At 36.8% G+C, this 14813-nt stretch overlaps 1 protein-coding gene across 1 annotated transcript; it reads left to right on the top strand.

Annotated features, from left to right (window-relative positions):
• Positions 1 to 13467: 13467 nt before the first annotated feature.
• On the top strand, positions 13468 to 14574 carry LOC145628084 (uncharacterized). The gene has a single exon (XM_081680410.1). It carries the CDS (start codon positions 13468 to 13470, stop codon positions 14572 to 14574), a length of 1107 nt encoding a protein of 368 aa, XP_081536536.1.
• Positions 14575 to 14813: the final 239 nt, after the last annotated feature.

The raw sequence follows: 14813 nt of genomic DNA, 5'->3' as shown, positions 1-14813 counted from the left end.
ATGGAGTTAACGATCTCTTGGATCGTTAAGGGGTGTAACCTTCACCTCGTGAACGGTTTACAAGTTCCTTAAAAACTTGTTGGCGACTCTTTTGCTCTATCTTCTTCCCTTTTGGACGCCACCGTACTTTAGTGTATGATCACAGTGGGGTTCAAGCTAGTGGGATTTTAAAGGCTTGAAACTATTCCCTACACTAACGTACCTTGATCTTCACTTAGCCAACAACACTTCAAAAGAACTCTCAAGTAGCTTGATCAAAAACACCCTACAAATAAATATAACCTTAATCAATATAAGGCTTACAAATAATCACAAATAATTAAATTAAACCCTCCCAACTATATGTACATGAACCTCTTAAATTAATTCAACATGAACATTATTAAAATATGATTTTATATAATTAAAACTACTCATAATACTTTTATATTAATCTCCCATAATAATAATAATTGAATAAAAGAAAAGGAAAAGAAAAGAATTGGATTTGCGTAGGAAATAAAAGGCAGAACTTTCAGAGGCTATAACTCCTTTGATATAGGTCCTAATTGGTTAATTCTTGAGCCTAACCTCAAGGATTTTTCGAGAGGAACAACTTTTTGTGAAACGTCACTACCCCAAAAACTGACCAAAAGTGCCCGAAAATTGGCTTCAAAGATGAACGGGATGATTTGTGTAAAATTGAGGAGAAGAAAAAGAAGAGAATTGGTGTGAAGAATGTGAGAGGTATGAAGGGGTATTTATAGGCTAGTATGAGCATGAATTATGGTAGGAAGATGTAGGAAGAATTATGGTAATTAGGGCTTAAGAGATTACTTGGAGAAGTGAGCAAAGATTTAAGCAAAGTTTTGATATTTGAAGGGATTGTGTATAATTGTATATGGGAGGTATGTATGTCATGAAAAATATTAAGGAAATTGGGATTGCTTGGGGAATAATTAAGAAGAATGAATGGCAAGAAAATATAATAATTGGATATCAAAAAGATGGAGAATTAGAATTATGGAAAATAGGAGATTTAAGGGAGATAATTAAAAATACAAATTACCAAAATATTTTCCCAAAATCTTTATGGGATGGCCGAAATTATTGAGCTTTCCTAAGCTCATATTTTCGGCCTTCCTATTTAGTATTTAGGAATATATTTTTTTCTAGTTTTAAGGAATAAAAATAATTGTGTAAATAATATTTATTGTAATAAATAATTAAATAACAAAATACCAAATATTCACCAAATAATTTAACTAAATAAAAATCAGATTTTCACATAGGAAAATCCGAAATTATTAGCTAATTAATTGGGATTTTCGGACATAATAAAATATAGCTTTTGCCTTAATTAAAATATCTGAAATATAAATAATCCAGTTTTTAAAATAGGATAAATGGATAATAAATCTTATCCAAAAATAATGATTAGTTTTCAAAATACTTTTGGCGCCAAAATTCAAATATCATTTTGGCTCCAAGATTTAAATAGTAAATTGAATTACTAAAATACCCTTTTTAGAAAATAATAATTAATTAGGAAAATACGTATGAAAATACGGGGTTGTCTACCCCCCTTAAAATAAGTTTCGACCCGAAACTTAGCCAAAAGAAACGAAAATCATTTTGAAATTATTGGTTCATGCACATCCTAACTTGACTCGAGACTCCAACTAAACTTAAATAATACTCGAAATCACTCAAAAATGACTTGAAAAGTAGACGCGCAAAACTCTATCGCCCTCTGCCCCCCTTAAAAGGAGTTACGCCCCCGTAACTCGACCACTAACCTCAGGCAAACAGTTCTGGGTAACGTTTCCTCATATCAGCCTCAGCTTCCCATGTGGCCTCTTCAGTTTTCTTATTTGACCACAATACTTTCACAATGCTCACATCCTTGTTCCTTGTGCTCCTGACCTTAGAGCCAAGAATCTTTACTGGTCTTTCCTCATAAGTCAAATTCTCATCCATCTCAATGGTTTCTTGTTGTAACACATGTGTCACATCAGGAATATACTTTCGGATTTGGCTCACATGGAACACATTGTGAACCCTTTCAAGCTCGTTAGGCAAATCCAACTTATAAGCCACTTTTCCCACTTTCTGAATGATTTCATAAGGCCCTATGTACTTTGGGCTTAATTTTCCTTTCTTCTTGAACCTCATCACACCTTTCATGGGTGAAATTTTCAACAAAACCTTTTCTCCTACTTCGTACTCCTCTTCCCTCCTTTTCAGATCAGCATAACTCTTTTGTCGATCTTGGGCCGCTTTAATCTTTTCTTGGATCAACTTAACCTGCTTCACCATATCCTCAATCATCTCTGGTCTAAGAACCATAGTTTCACTTATATCATTCCAACATACTGGGCTTTTACACTTTCGACCATACAAAGCTTCAAACGGTGCCATCCCAATGCTTGCATGGTAACTGTTATTGTAAGAGAACTCTATCAAATCCAAGTGGTCTTCCCAAGACCCTTGATACTCCATCACACACGCTCTTAACATGTCCTCCAATGTCTGAATCGTTCTTTCTGTCTGACCACCTGTCGCAGGATGAAATGTTGTGCTCATTAACAACTTAGTTCCCATCGCCTTTTGCAAACTTTGCCAAAAGTTAGACAAAAACCTTGAATCTCTATCCGAAATGATATCCGTGGGTACCCCATGGTACTTCACCACAAACTTCACATAAGCTCTTCCCAACTGATCCATGGTCCAAGTACTTCTCATGGGTATGAACGCTGCTGACTTGGTCAACCTGTCCACTATCACCCAAATAGTGTCATTTCCTGCCTTGGTCTTTGGCAAAGCTCCCACAAAATCCATAGAAATTGAATCCCATTTCCACTTGTGCACCTCCAAGGATTGGACCTTTCCTTGAGGCCTACGATGCTCAATCTTCACCTTCTAACATGTCAAACACTTAGCAACAAATTCAGCCACTTCTTTCTTCATATTGGGCCAACAAAAAGTCTTCTTCATGTCCTTATACAACTTATCCCCTCCAGGATGCATTGAATAAGGAGAATTATGGGCTTCTTCCATCAATCTTTGCTTCAAATCACCACGATTCTGCGGCACACACCATCTTCCCTTAAAAAGAATACTTCCCTCATCACCAATGGTGAAATCCAACACTCGCCCTTCATCAATCTTCTTCTCAATTGCTTTTAACTTCTCATCTTCCAATTGACTATCCCTTATCTCATCATAAATGGATGGTTGAACCACCAAGGCATTCAACATCGATCCTAGCCAGTTCACCATGTTCCATCACCTCCAAGTTCACACAACTGATCAGGGACTACCATCACATTCACCGTATGTTCTGACTTTCTGCTCAAAGCATCTGCCACCACATTAGCCTTTCCCTCATGATACTGAATATCCAATGTATAATCACTCATATACTCCAACCATCGTCTCTGTCTCCCATTCAAGTGCGTCTGGGTGAAAATGTACTTCAAACTCTAATGATCCGTGAAAATCCTACAAGTCACCCCATACAAGTAATGTCTCCAAATCTTCAAGGCAAACACTATTGCAGCTAACTCCAAATCATGGGTTGGGTAATTCCCTTCGTGAACCTTCAACTGCCTCGAGGCATACGCAATCCCCCTTCGATTCTGCATCAACACACATCCCAATCCCAACCTCAATGCATCACTATACACGTCATATAGATCACTCCCATCCGGCAAAGCCAGCACAGGTGTTGTGGTTAAGCTTTCTTTCAAGATCTTAAATGCCTCCTAACACTCTTGGGTCCATGATAACTTATGCTCCTTTTTCATCAAACACTGCACAGAGCGACGCTAGTCCTGTCGTTTTGCCGACAGTTCGGATTATTGATCGAGTCATCACCTAGTGCCTAATTAACCAGTTTGATAATTAATTCGGTTAATTTTCCCTGTCAATAGTACCTTGTCGAGTCATTAATTGAGTCAAGTCACATAGTCTAGCCACATGATCATGACACGAGTCTTAACATGTCACCTACACTCACTAGTATTAGCACACACTTTGAGTACACATCACCATGACCATGTCTTAGGTTCATGCATGAGTCGGTTTTTTCCGTCATTTAAGTTGGGGGTACATCCTATTCCTAATTCTTCATATCCCTCCATCTACATCATTTTCCTTCACATTCTATTCCAATCATTCTTCACTTCCTCCATCCATTGCATGTTGAATAAAGTTTGAGTCAAATAATTAACAATAAACATCCCCAAATTCCTTTTCCACGATACTTGGTCGAGGAGAGAAGGGCGATTAATCAAGGACAACCTCTTTATTCAAGTCTCACTTTTTGATAAACCAATTCGTCAAAAGAGGAAGGCTAAAAAGATAATGGCAAGTCAAGAAGAAGTCAATGAGCTTAGGAACCAATTGGTTACCGTGACTGAGACACTGAAGCTACTCACACTCAAGATCGATGATCCCGTGAAGCAACAACAAATGAACCTCATGCAAGAAAGTTTGAGAAAGCTATCTAGTGACTATAAATTTCAGGGCATGAGTTCACATGGGGTCTCATTGGACAAGGAACTTCTTCCGCATAAGTTCAACGCCACTGACATCCCTAAATTCAAGGCAACAGATAACCCTTACTTCCATCTAAAAGCTTTTGAAACTATAATGAACATTAAGGGTATCGATAAGAAGGTTTTCCCCTCTCTGTTCCCACTATCTCTTGAAACCGTTTGCCAACAATGGTTCTTCTCCCTTGACAAGGAGAAAACCTCTACCTGGGAATTGATAGTAAACGCTTTCGTTGATAGGTACAAGTGCAATATTCAAGTTGAAACCGATCATAGACAACTTGAGATCCTAAGACAAAAAGAGAATGAAGGCTTTACTTCTTTCTTTAATAAATGGAGGGAAAATTCCGCCAAGATGATTGAGGTCCCCACCGAAAAGGAGTCTGTGAGGATGTTTATGAAGAATCTCTAAGAAAAATATTCAAAACACTTAAAATATCAACACAACTTGAATACTTTCAGAGCTGTCTATGACATAGGTATCGAGATCGAAGACGACCTCGCAAAGCAAAAAGCTACTAACAATAGTAACCACGGTGGCTGAAAAGGAAAGAAGAACGACAATCCTTCTTCTTCCGAAAACGCCCACTCTAGTAATAATGTTAGCACCTTTGACCATAATGGTGTCTTAGCCATGGACAATCAAGGATCTAAAAGGAAACCCAGGCGAGAGTTCACACCCATAAGAATGACCTACGATGCTGCTTTCAATCGTCTCTATGATCGAGGATTAATCAAACCTATTGGCCCTACCGAGGATCCAACGCCAGAAAATCGATCTTCGAGATGGAATCCCAACTCTTATTGCAAGTACCATCGAGGACGCGGTCATACTACTGATGAATGCTACAGGTTTCAAAATCTCATTCAAGATCTCATAGAAGCAAATAAGATCCCATGCCTCCAGTTAACAAGAAGAGCGAGTGATGATAACGGAAACAACACAAGACAAGAGGCGAGCTTCAACGACGAGATTTCGTGACCTCTTTTTTCTATTTCTTTTTTTTATTTACCCTTTCCCCAATAAGTCTAGCATAGGCACTTTTTTAGTCTCCTTAAATTTATTTTGTAGGATCATTATATATTTTCTTTTAATAAAAATGAGCATTTATTTCCTTATATATGGTCATTTCATTATATTGCATTAAAAAAAAATATCATTGTCGAATTAAGCACAAGGTATACCAATGATTTGAGGCACCCCTTGTAGCCACATCATATTAACTTTCACCCTTCAAATATACAGTCTTTTCTTCATAAACCACTTTGAGCCTCGTCTAACGATAGACCTTTCATTTTTCAACCTACATCTACCTAACTTTGGGTTGGGATGGTGTGCAACTTATGCAATTTTCAATTTCATAAAAAGCTTGAATGACTCCAAAAAATTAAAATAGCAAAAATAAGCAAAAATAAATAAAGTGTACAAAAGGGCAAGTGTTCCAATGTCTTTGATATGAAAATATCTTCGATAAGAACACGTCTCAGATTGCGTCTCTTATCGAGTGCTCGGTATCGTGCCTGAGAAACACGAATGCCAAGTGAGTGATAGACCGCATGATCGGGATTGCCCACACTTATTAAAATGAAATAAATGCTAAAGAAAAAGAAAGAGCTAAACAAGAGTAGAAAACCTCAAGCATAAAAGTATAAAGATTCAAAAGCAAGGTTACACACCTTGGGGGCTTATCTAGGGTTTTGAGCCTTTATCCCCTTCTTCTATAACCTTTAGCCTAACCACGTTACAACCTATAAAAAAAACCTTTTTGAGGTATACACACTTGTGCGAGGTTCGGCTAGAGCTACGTTCGGCCTGATTCCTAACGGATACGTAGGCAACCTCACATCGAGGTGCGACCGTAATAAACATGCATTCTTATTTACATTCATAATTGATCATATCAAGGGATATCCTATGCTCATCCCTATTCATGTAGAGCTAGACTTGGGGGCTTGATCCTTACATCATCAGCTTGCCTAGCCTAAGAGTCACCACCATTTGACTCTTTTCAGTAATATCTTTCCACACACTTAGCTCTTGCGGCCTAGCCTTAGAATCACTATCACACACCGCACACATACATGACCAAATATACCTTCCCTTGGGAACCCTTTGTCATGAAATCTTAACATAACGCTGAAGCATGCCTTGTCATATCAACATCACTCATCACTCATAATTGTCATTGCATCACGAAGTATGAAGTGCTTAGCCTCCGTGCCTAAGTTACCCAAATGCTTTCATCATTGAGTCAACAATTGAGATAGCCTAGGATGGATTAATCCTTGAAAGATAGTATCAAACAACATTTGACTAAGCTCATTCAACATGCACCTTCAAAACTTCGCTTCTTTCTTTTTCGTGTCTTTCTTTTTCGGGAGAAAGTCGGTACCCTCCACAAAAATGACGAAAAATTTTTGCTTTTTTGCATTTTTTGAGTCGCACGATCACATTACAATGCACACACGAGTCATGTACACATTGAGTCATGTCGTGTCATATCACTTTGATTTGAGTCTAACACATGTGTCATTTCACTTCGAGTCGAGTCAACCTCGAGTCAGTCGATCACAGCAAGTCAAGTTTATGCCTTGAGTCGTGTCGAGTCAATAAGTCAAGCGACGCTAAACCTTAGGTCAACCCTAAGATAATTAAAGAGATTGGCAAAGTTCTATAGTCAAAAATAAATACAGGTGCAGCAGAACAAGGAAGACCCTACTCCAGCGCCAGACGAAAACATCTAGCGTCTGGTAATAGTTTTTAGCGCCTGGCGCCAGATTACAGCGTCTGGCGACAGAGTCAATTCTTGGCGCCAAAGATATTTCAGCAGCAACAGAGCTCGAAGCCTCTCAGAAAGGTGATTTCAATCTCATACAACAATTTCGGGTTCCTTGGTACGACAGTTAGCCCCTATAAGCAATTTGACATGATTAAGTAGTCAGTTTGATTACAATCACAATAAGTAGTCGACCTGATTAAAGATCGTCTCACTTAGCTTAAAGCGCCTAAGAATTGGCTCATCACGGAAACACCGACATACTGATTTTAGCGGAAGCAAAGTTCAGACGAGCTTTAGAGATCGACAAACGTTGGTCTTCGGAAGTTTTTCTTCAGAATATTATCGCAACAAACGTTCAAGTACCGAAGCTCTATTGTTCAGAGACGTGTGAACATCTCCATCGAATCTCTTTGCTCCAGAGACGCGTGGGCATATCATCAAAGCTCTTTGCTCCAGAGACGCGTGGGCATATTATTCAAGCTCTTTTGTTCAGAGACGCGTGAACATTTCCTACAAGCTCTTTTACTGCAGAGACGCGTGGACATATCATCAAGCTCTTTTGCTCCAGAGACGCGTGTGCATATTATTCAAGCTCTTTTGTTTAGAGACGCGTGAAAGTATTTTTCAAGCTCTTTTGCTCCAGAGACACGTGGACATATCAATCAAAGGCTCTTTGTTTAGAGACGCGTGGACATATTTTTCAAGCTCTTTTGCTCAAGAGACGCGTGGGTATATCATTCAGAAGGACATATCCAAAATAAGCTCTTAGTTCAGATACGAGTGAACATCGAAACAACGAGATGGCGTTCCATAGATTGTGGAAAGTTATCACAAACAACTGAAGGTGATTTCAAGTGAAGTTGTCTTCGATCATGTTCCCTTGGACGTGGAATATTATCAATGCGGATGAGGAAAAAACAATCTTCGATAGTATTCCCTTGAACATGGAATATTATCAATGCGGATGAGGATTGTTTCAAGAGAAATAATCTTCGATAGTATTCCCTTGGACGTGGAATATTATCGATGCGGATGAGGATTGTTTCAAGAGAAACAATCTTCGATAGTATTCCCTTGGACGTGGAATATTATCAATGCGGATGGGGATTGTTTCAAGAGAAGCAATCTTCGATAGTATTCCCTTGGACGTGGAATATTATCGTAGCTGAGGAGGATCGTTTCAGGCGAAGCAATCTTCTAATTTGGAAGCAGTTACAGGCGTAGCGGTTTTCAAACGCGATGGCATTATCTAGCTTGCAGGAGGTCATCAAAACAACAGTAAAGCGGCAGCAAATCGGTTACTTTCAGAGACGTGTGCTCGACGGTGCAAGATACGCGTTTCTTAACTCTTTTATCTGCTTAACTAACGCTAGTTTGCAGGTATCGGCGTTACAAGAGTGGTTTAGGATCGCAGAACGTTCTGAATCATTCTCCGTCCCTATCGATACTTTGACTTTCGTTTTTGAAACTTGCGTTTCTCCAAACTCAGTCAAAGTGGGGGATTCTGTAGACACCCATTTGTGTCTCCCCAAAACCAAACCCAGTGATGAGTACCTTTCGTGTCGAATCATAATCGAATGAAGCGAAAGTGTGGAAAGTTTCACTACTACAAAAATTGAGAAAGAGACCCGTTGTAATATGCCTGACAGACCGCCTTAGAACAGGTCTCTAGCTCGGGGGTCTCTTTGATAAAGAGACCTGTTCAGTAAAGGGGGTCTGTTAATGAAGACAAACAGACCCGTTGTCATTAATAAGGGGTCAGTTATGTATATTAGTAGATTTATAATTTAGAAGGACGACAGACCCGTTATTTCACATATGGGGTCTGTTTAGTGCTATCAAACAAACCTATCATTTCAAATAACGGGTCTCTTTGCTCTCTAATTTTTTCAAAAAAAATAAAATAAAAATTGCTTTGATATGGTGTGCATTTTAAATTTGAATTTTGAATTTCGTTTTCAGAATTATACAATTTGGCGGAAAATTCATTAATTATACTACGTAATTTATACTTCAAGACCACTGGAAAATAACAATGGTCTACATTAAAGTTGAATAGTTGATGTAATAATAAAATCAACCAACATAAAATTCCAGAAAAATAGACAAAAAAAAAATTAAGCTACTAAGATTTACAATTATAATTACAATAATAAGGCTTGAGTACTCCTTTTTCTGTCTCCATTGTTTGAAAATTTTGTGTGGTAAAATCATGCAAATCTAACAAAACAAAAAACAAATTAATGAATCGTTAGTATTTAGAATTCTACCAAAAGATATCATTATTCAGTACCTAATAGTCATTAATTAGGAACAACAATTCCATCACCGTCAATAATTATAAAATAAAGCAGCAACAATGAAGATCTAATTTTTTGGATTTAAAAATTACAACTTGATTAATGACTTCTCACCCCAAATTAAGAAATCAATACAACTTGTAAATTAATTCTATTAAAGATCGTTGATTGCAATACTATTCATGGATATTCATATCAACTAACATCAAATCAACCAAAATTGACAACAATGAAGATCTAGCTAATAGTATAAATAATTACTCGGCGGCGGCGATAAAGAACCATCAACAAAATTTTTCTCTGCAATAAAGTAGGCTGAATAATTTTTTTAAAGCTTTGTAGATCTAATAGAAGTATGTAAAATAATACGTGTACCTCACAAAACAAAATATTACTTAATAAAACCCATATTACTGTAAATCTGAAGATATTTTTGGAATTAAAACGATGACTCTTGCCAACATTTCAATTGCTTCCTATGAGCATTTTTTTTCCACATCTTCATGTAACTTGGTAAAATTCTGAAACTTGAGAAAGATCATTCAAGTATTAAAGGGAGAAAACCCCGTTTGGGATTGCCACATTTTAGAGTGTTTACTTAGTTTTAATTCAATAGAGGAAGAAAAAAGTTAGTGACGGCGGATCAGTTTCAAAAAGAGGTTTAGGATTTTAATTTTGAGTTGGGGTATGAAGAGAGAGAATGCCTTTTATTTTTAAAGGGAGAGAGAGAATAGCAGGTGAGTTAATTTTTAGGGAGAGAATGATGAAAAGTAAAATTACTCACTATTTAATAAAGAATAAAGTTAGAGACTTTCTTTAAAAAAAAAAAGTTAGAGATCCGTTACCACGAGAACAGGTCTCTTATCTCAAATGTTGTGGGACCAAATATAATGAAGAGACCCGTTAGGTTTGATAACGGGTCTTTTATATCTCTTTTGTTTTTCCACCTATTAAAATTATCGGCCCTAGTACACATAACAGGCCCGTTATAATAAATATTGGATTTCTTATATCAAAAAGACCCGTTAGTTATACAACGGGTCTTTCATAGGGGGTCATTTATCCAAGTTTTGTAGTAGTGTTTAGTGTTGCGGATAATTTTAATTTCTTTTCTCTTCTCTCTGTTTTTGAAAACTTATTTTAAGAAAATAGCCAATCCAGTTTGGTTGGTCCATGATATGGGTCCAATAGTAATGTAGTTGGATGGGGCTTGACAAGAGCTTTCCAACGATATATTATAAGCCCAATTCCGATGAATATTGAGGAAGTTATGGCCAATTTACCAAACTGGGCCCGGTTTGAGCCTTATATGCGGCCCAATGATCTGGAGGAGGGCCTAATATGATTTATCATTCCTAATGCAATTAGGAATGGTTTTAGTCTTCTAGATTCTTCTAGAAGGTTCTTTTCATTCCTAATTCAATTAGCATTGATAAATTGACTTTTGTTGACTTTTCAGAGTTTTAATTAAAATCAAAGAGCATTTTTTAGGAAAATACGATTTTATCCTCCTGTACGGCAAAATTTATCTGATTTTAGAAAACGCGTCAAAAATAGGATTAGCGCCTAACGCCAGACATTGGCGCCTGGCGCTAGCATTGGCGCCTGGCGCTAATGTTGGCGCCTGGCGCCAATAAGCCAGCGTTGGCGCCAGTTCTGTTTTGATGTGCGCCAATGCTCTGTTTTGATATTTTATCTTTTTGGCTGATTTTCTCTATAAATAACGTCGTAAAAACTCCGTTTTCATTCATCAATTCTCATCAATTCTTATTCTTTCTAATATTCACCAATTCTCATCAAGTTTCTCTTGATTTCTCTCTCTTTTTCTTTTCTAAACTAGCTTTTACATACAAAATTCCGCATTCATTAGATCTAGAAACACCTAGCCATATTCGAAGTTGCCTTCGCCCTAGACGTGAAAGGTTTTAATTTCTGAGGGTTTGGTCCCAAATCTCTCTTTCAATTATTTAATTTAATTGTTTGTTTATTATTTTCCTTGAAGTTACTAACGCGTGTATTTTGTTATTAGAAAGAGATACGAGGCATCGAAGTAAGTGTTTTAATGGTTTTTATTGATGTTATGATGTAGAAATCATGCTTAGATTGTTCTTATGATTCCTAGTATCATGTCTAGGGTAATTTTAATATCAAGTATGATTGTTACGATGCCTTTTATGTTCTTCCTAATATTTATGATTGTTAGTATCATGTTAGGGATAAAGCTTTAATTTTTAATTGTTTAGTGACATGTTAGGGTTTGTTATTAATCTTGTTAGTATCATGCCTAGGATCTTGCTATTATTATGCTTTAACATGATTATTATTATGATTAATATAATTGTTATTATTTATGAATGATTATTGTTTTGATTATTATTATGATTATTTTAATTATAGTTTATTTTTATTATGATGATTATAATTATTATTATTTTATGATCATGTTGCTTGATGATTATTTTTGTTGCTTGATCACGCCTTTTATGCATGTTTAAAGGGAATTTGGTACTTGTAATCACGCTTAATAAGATAATTAATAATCTTTTTAGGGTTAATATGATTATAATTCAAGTGATCGCCAATAATAATTTTATTTGTGCATTAAATTCAACCAACATAGATAAACAGGTTTAGGGTTAAACCTATTGATTGCATGTTAGTCAGAAAGCGCACATGAATACGATCAGAATAAAGTATAGGTCTATTATTAGGGCAGGTTCAATCTCTTTTAGGTTGGATTTGTACCTTCATCCCCGAACCCTTATTTGGTTCAAGACCTTATGGAGTTGACGATCTCTTGGATCGTTAAGGGGTGTAACCTTCACCCTGTGAACGGTTTACAAGTTCCTAAAACTTGTTGGCGACTCTTTTGCTCTATCTTCTTCCCTTTTAGACGCCACCGTACTTTAGTGTATGATCATAGTGGGGTTCAAGCAAGGGGATTAACGCTTGAAATTATTCCCCATAATAATCTAAAACTTTTTTGAATAAAATTGTAATTTAATTTGTATATATGAATATTGGAATTTTATCGAAAATAAAAATCTAAACCATTTTATCTTAAAATTCTATCTAAATTTGATTGAAAATAAAATTTTAAATTAAACTAACGTTTTTATCCTAAATAGTTTATCTAAATCTATCCAACATGGTGCGACACTTGACGAAAAATTACAATGTCAAGTGTCGATGTCTCGTAACCTAACTAAAAGTTTAGGTTTATATACTCCCTCCGTTACGAGTTACTCGCAACAAAGGGAGGAATTGCGGACTCCTAGGCGAAAGTTTTTAGGGGGTGGATTAAATGGGAAGGGTATGTAATTAGATGAGTTAAAAAGAGAAGGAAATTTGTTAGTCCCCATTTTTATGGAGACCCATGTGACTCTTTTTTTTTTTTGCTTACCTTTTTCCCTCTCTTTTTGGCTGGCAGCAAATTGGAGGGGTTATTATTTCCCCTCCAATTGATTTCCCTCCAATCTTTTCATGAAAATTTTGAAAAGACTTGAAAACACTTTCAAATTTTTTTGACTTCCTTTTTTAAATACCAAAAGCCCCTTATATAAAGGGGGATTAACTTTTCCATTCATTTTTCATTCACAATTAACACTGTTTAGATTTGGGTTGGGGGGGGGGGGGGAATCATAATTCAAAGTTTAATTACAGACCAAAAGAAGCCATTGTTTGCAAATTACAACAAAAGGCAGCCATTAAAATTAGTCCTAATTCCTAATTGCTGAGTTAGTAGCAGCATTAGTTCTTTGTACAGAATTAGGCTCCATTGTAAGCTCCCAAAAAAAGGCAGAACAACTCTACTTCACCACCTACACATCTGGAAAAAAAAAGGGACTCATGGAAGATGATTTTGATGGCTTTTACAACATTAGCCAACTGCTCATGGAGCAGGACAGAGAAATGCAAGATAGTACAGAATTGGGTCATGAATCCAACAGTACAGAAACAATTTCAGGCAGCAATGAAGCAAGTACTCAGCAAGAGACAGAAACAGGGGAATCAGATGCAGAGGCAGAGGGTCAGAACCAAGAGGAACATAATGCAAGGCAGAACAGAGAACTTAACATCAATGAAAAGAGGCAAATAGTAGATGATATACTGATACACATGGAAGGGGACTCTCTTCCATGTGGCATGCTGTCCTCTTTGGCAAGAAAACATGGAGTACTTAGATCAACAATAGGCAGATGGTTCCAAGAAATAAAGAAACACATTCAATTAGGTGATGTAGTAGATGTCATGAGCAAAAAGTTAGGCAAGACTGGTCCCAAGCCTAAGGAATACTCTGATGAGTGGCTTATGTCTGTGCCACTTTATAAGAGGACCACTAACAGAAGCTATGGTGCAGCGCTGAAAGTCAATCATGTGGTCATACATAAATTAAAGAAAAAAGGCAGATTAAGGGCAGTCACAGCAACTAATCACCCAGCTTTAAGTGATAATCACAAAGTTGCAAGGTTAAAATGGGTGTTGCAACATATCAATCCAGTACCAAGTGAAGGGGACCCATCATTTATGGACTTGCAACATCATATTCACATTGATGAAAAGTGGTTCTACTTGAACCCAGAGACAAGGACCTTTTACCTAACACCTAATGAAGAGGTACCTTACAGAGCACAACAATCAAAGAGGTTCAAATTGAAGGCCATGTTCATGGGTATGATAGGTAAGCCTCTTTATGATGAGGATGAGACTCTACTTCACTCAGGGAAGTATGGACTTTTCCCTTTTGTGAAGTGTGAAAGAGCAAAGAAAAAAAGCAAAAACAGAGAGGCAGGCATAATGGAAACAAAAGTCATTCAAAATGTCAACAGAGAAGCAATCAGAGACATGATCATGAACAAGATAATTCCAACAATTCATGCTGAATGGCCACAACAGTTATCAAAGAACATAGTAATTCAGTGGGACAATGCAAGGCCCCATCAAGTACCCGTTTAGACTAAAACTAGGTTTTTTTGTTTATTTTTGTAATGGTTATGTGTATTTTGACAAATAGCATAGGCAACTTAGTAAGGCAGTCATGACAAACACATGTACATGTATTAGGAATTATGTAAACATGACAACTTTTTGACAATGAATATAAACAATTATGACCACACATTATCCTAGAGGTAGGACATGATAACAATCAAATGAGTCCATCAAATGGGATGTTATATCAACGTAAAAACCAT

Source organism: Chenopodium album, chromosome 4 (assembly GCF_948465745.1).
Source record: "Chenopodium album chromosome 4, dcCheAlbu1.1, whole genome shotgun sequence".
Classification (NCBI taxonomy): domain Eukaryota; kingdom Viridiplantae; phylum Streptophyta; class Magnoliopsida; order Caryophyllales; family Amaranthaceae; genus Chenopodium; species Chenopodium album.
This window is presented reverse-complemented; position numbering and strand designations above follow the sequence as displayed.

What these genes read in the sequence shown, in the direction of transcription:
- LOC145628084 (XM_081680410.1), top strand. Translation starts at nt 13,468, where the DNA reads ATGGAAGATGATTTTGATGGCTTTTACAACATTAGCCAACTGCTCATG.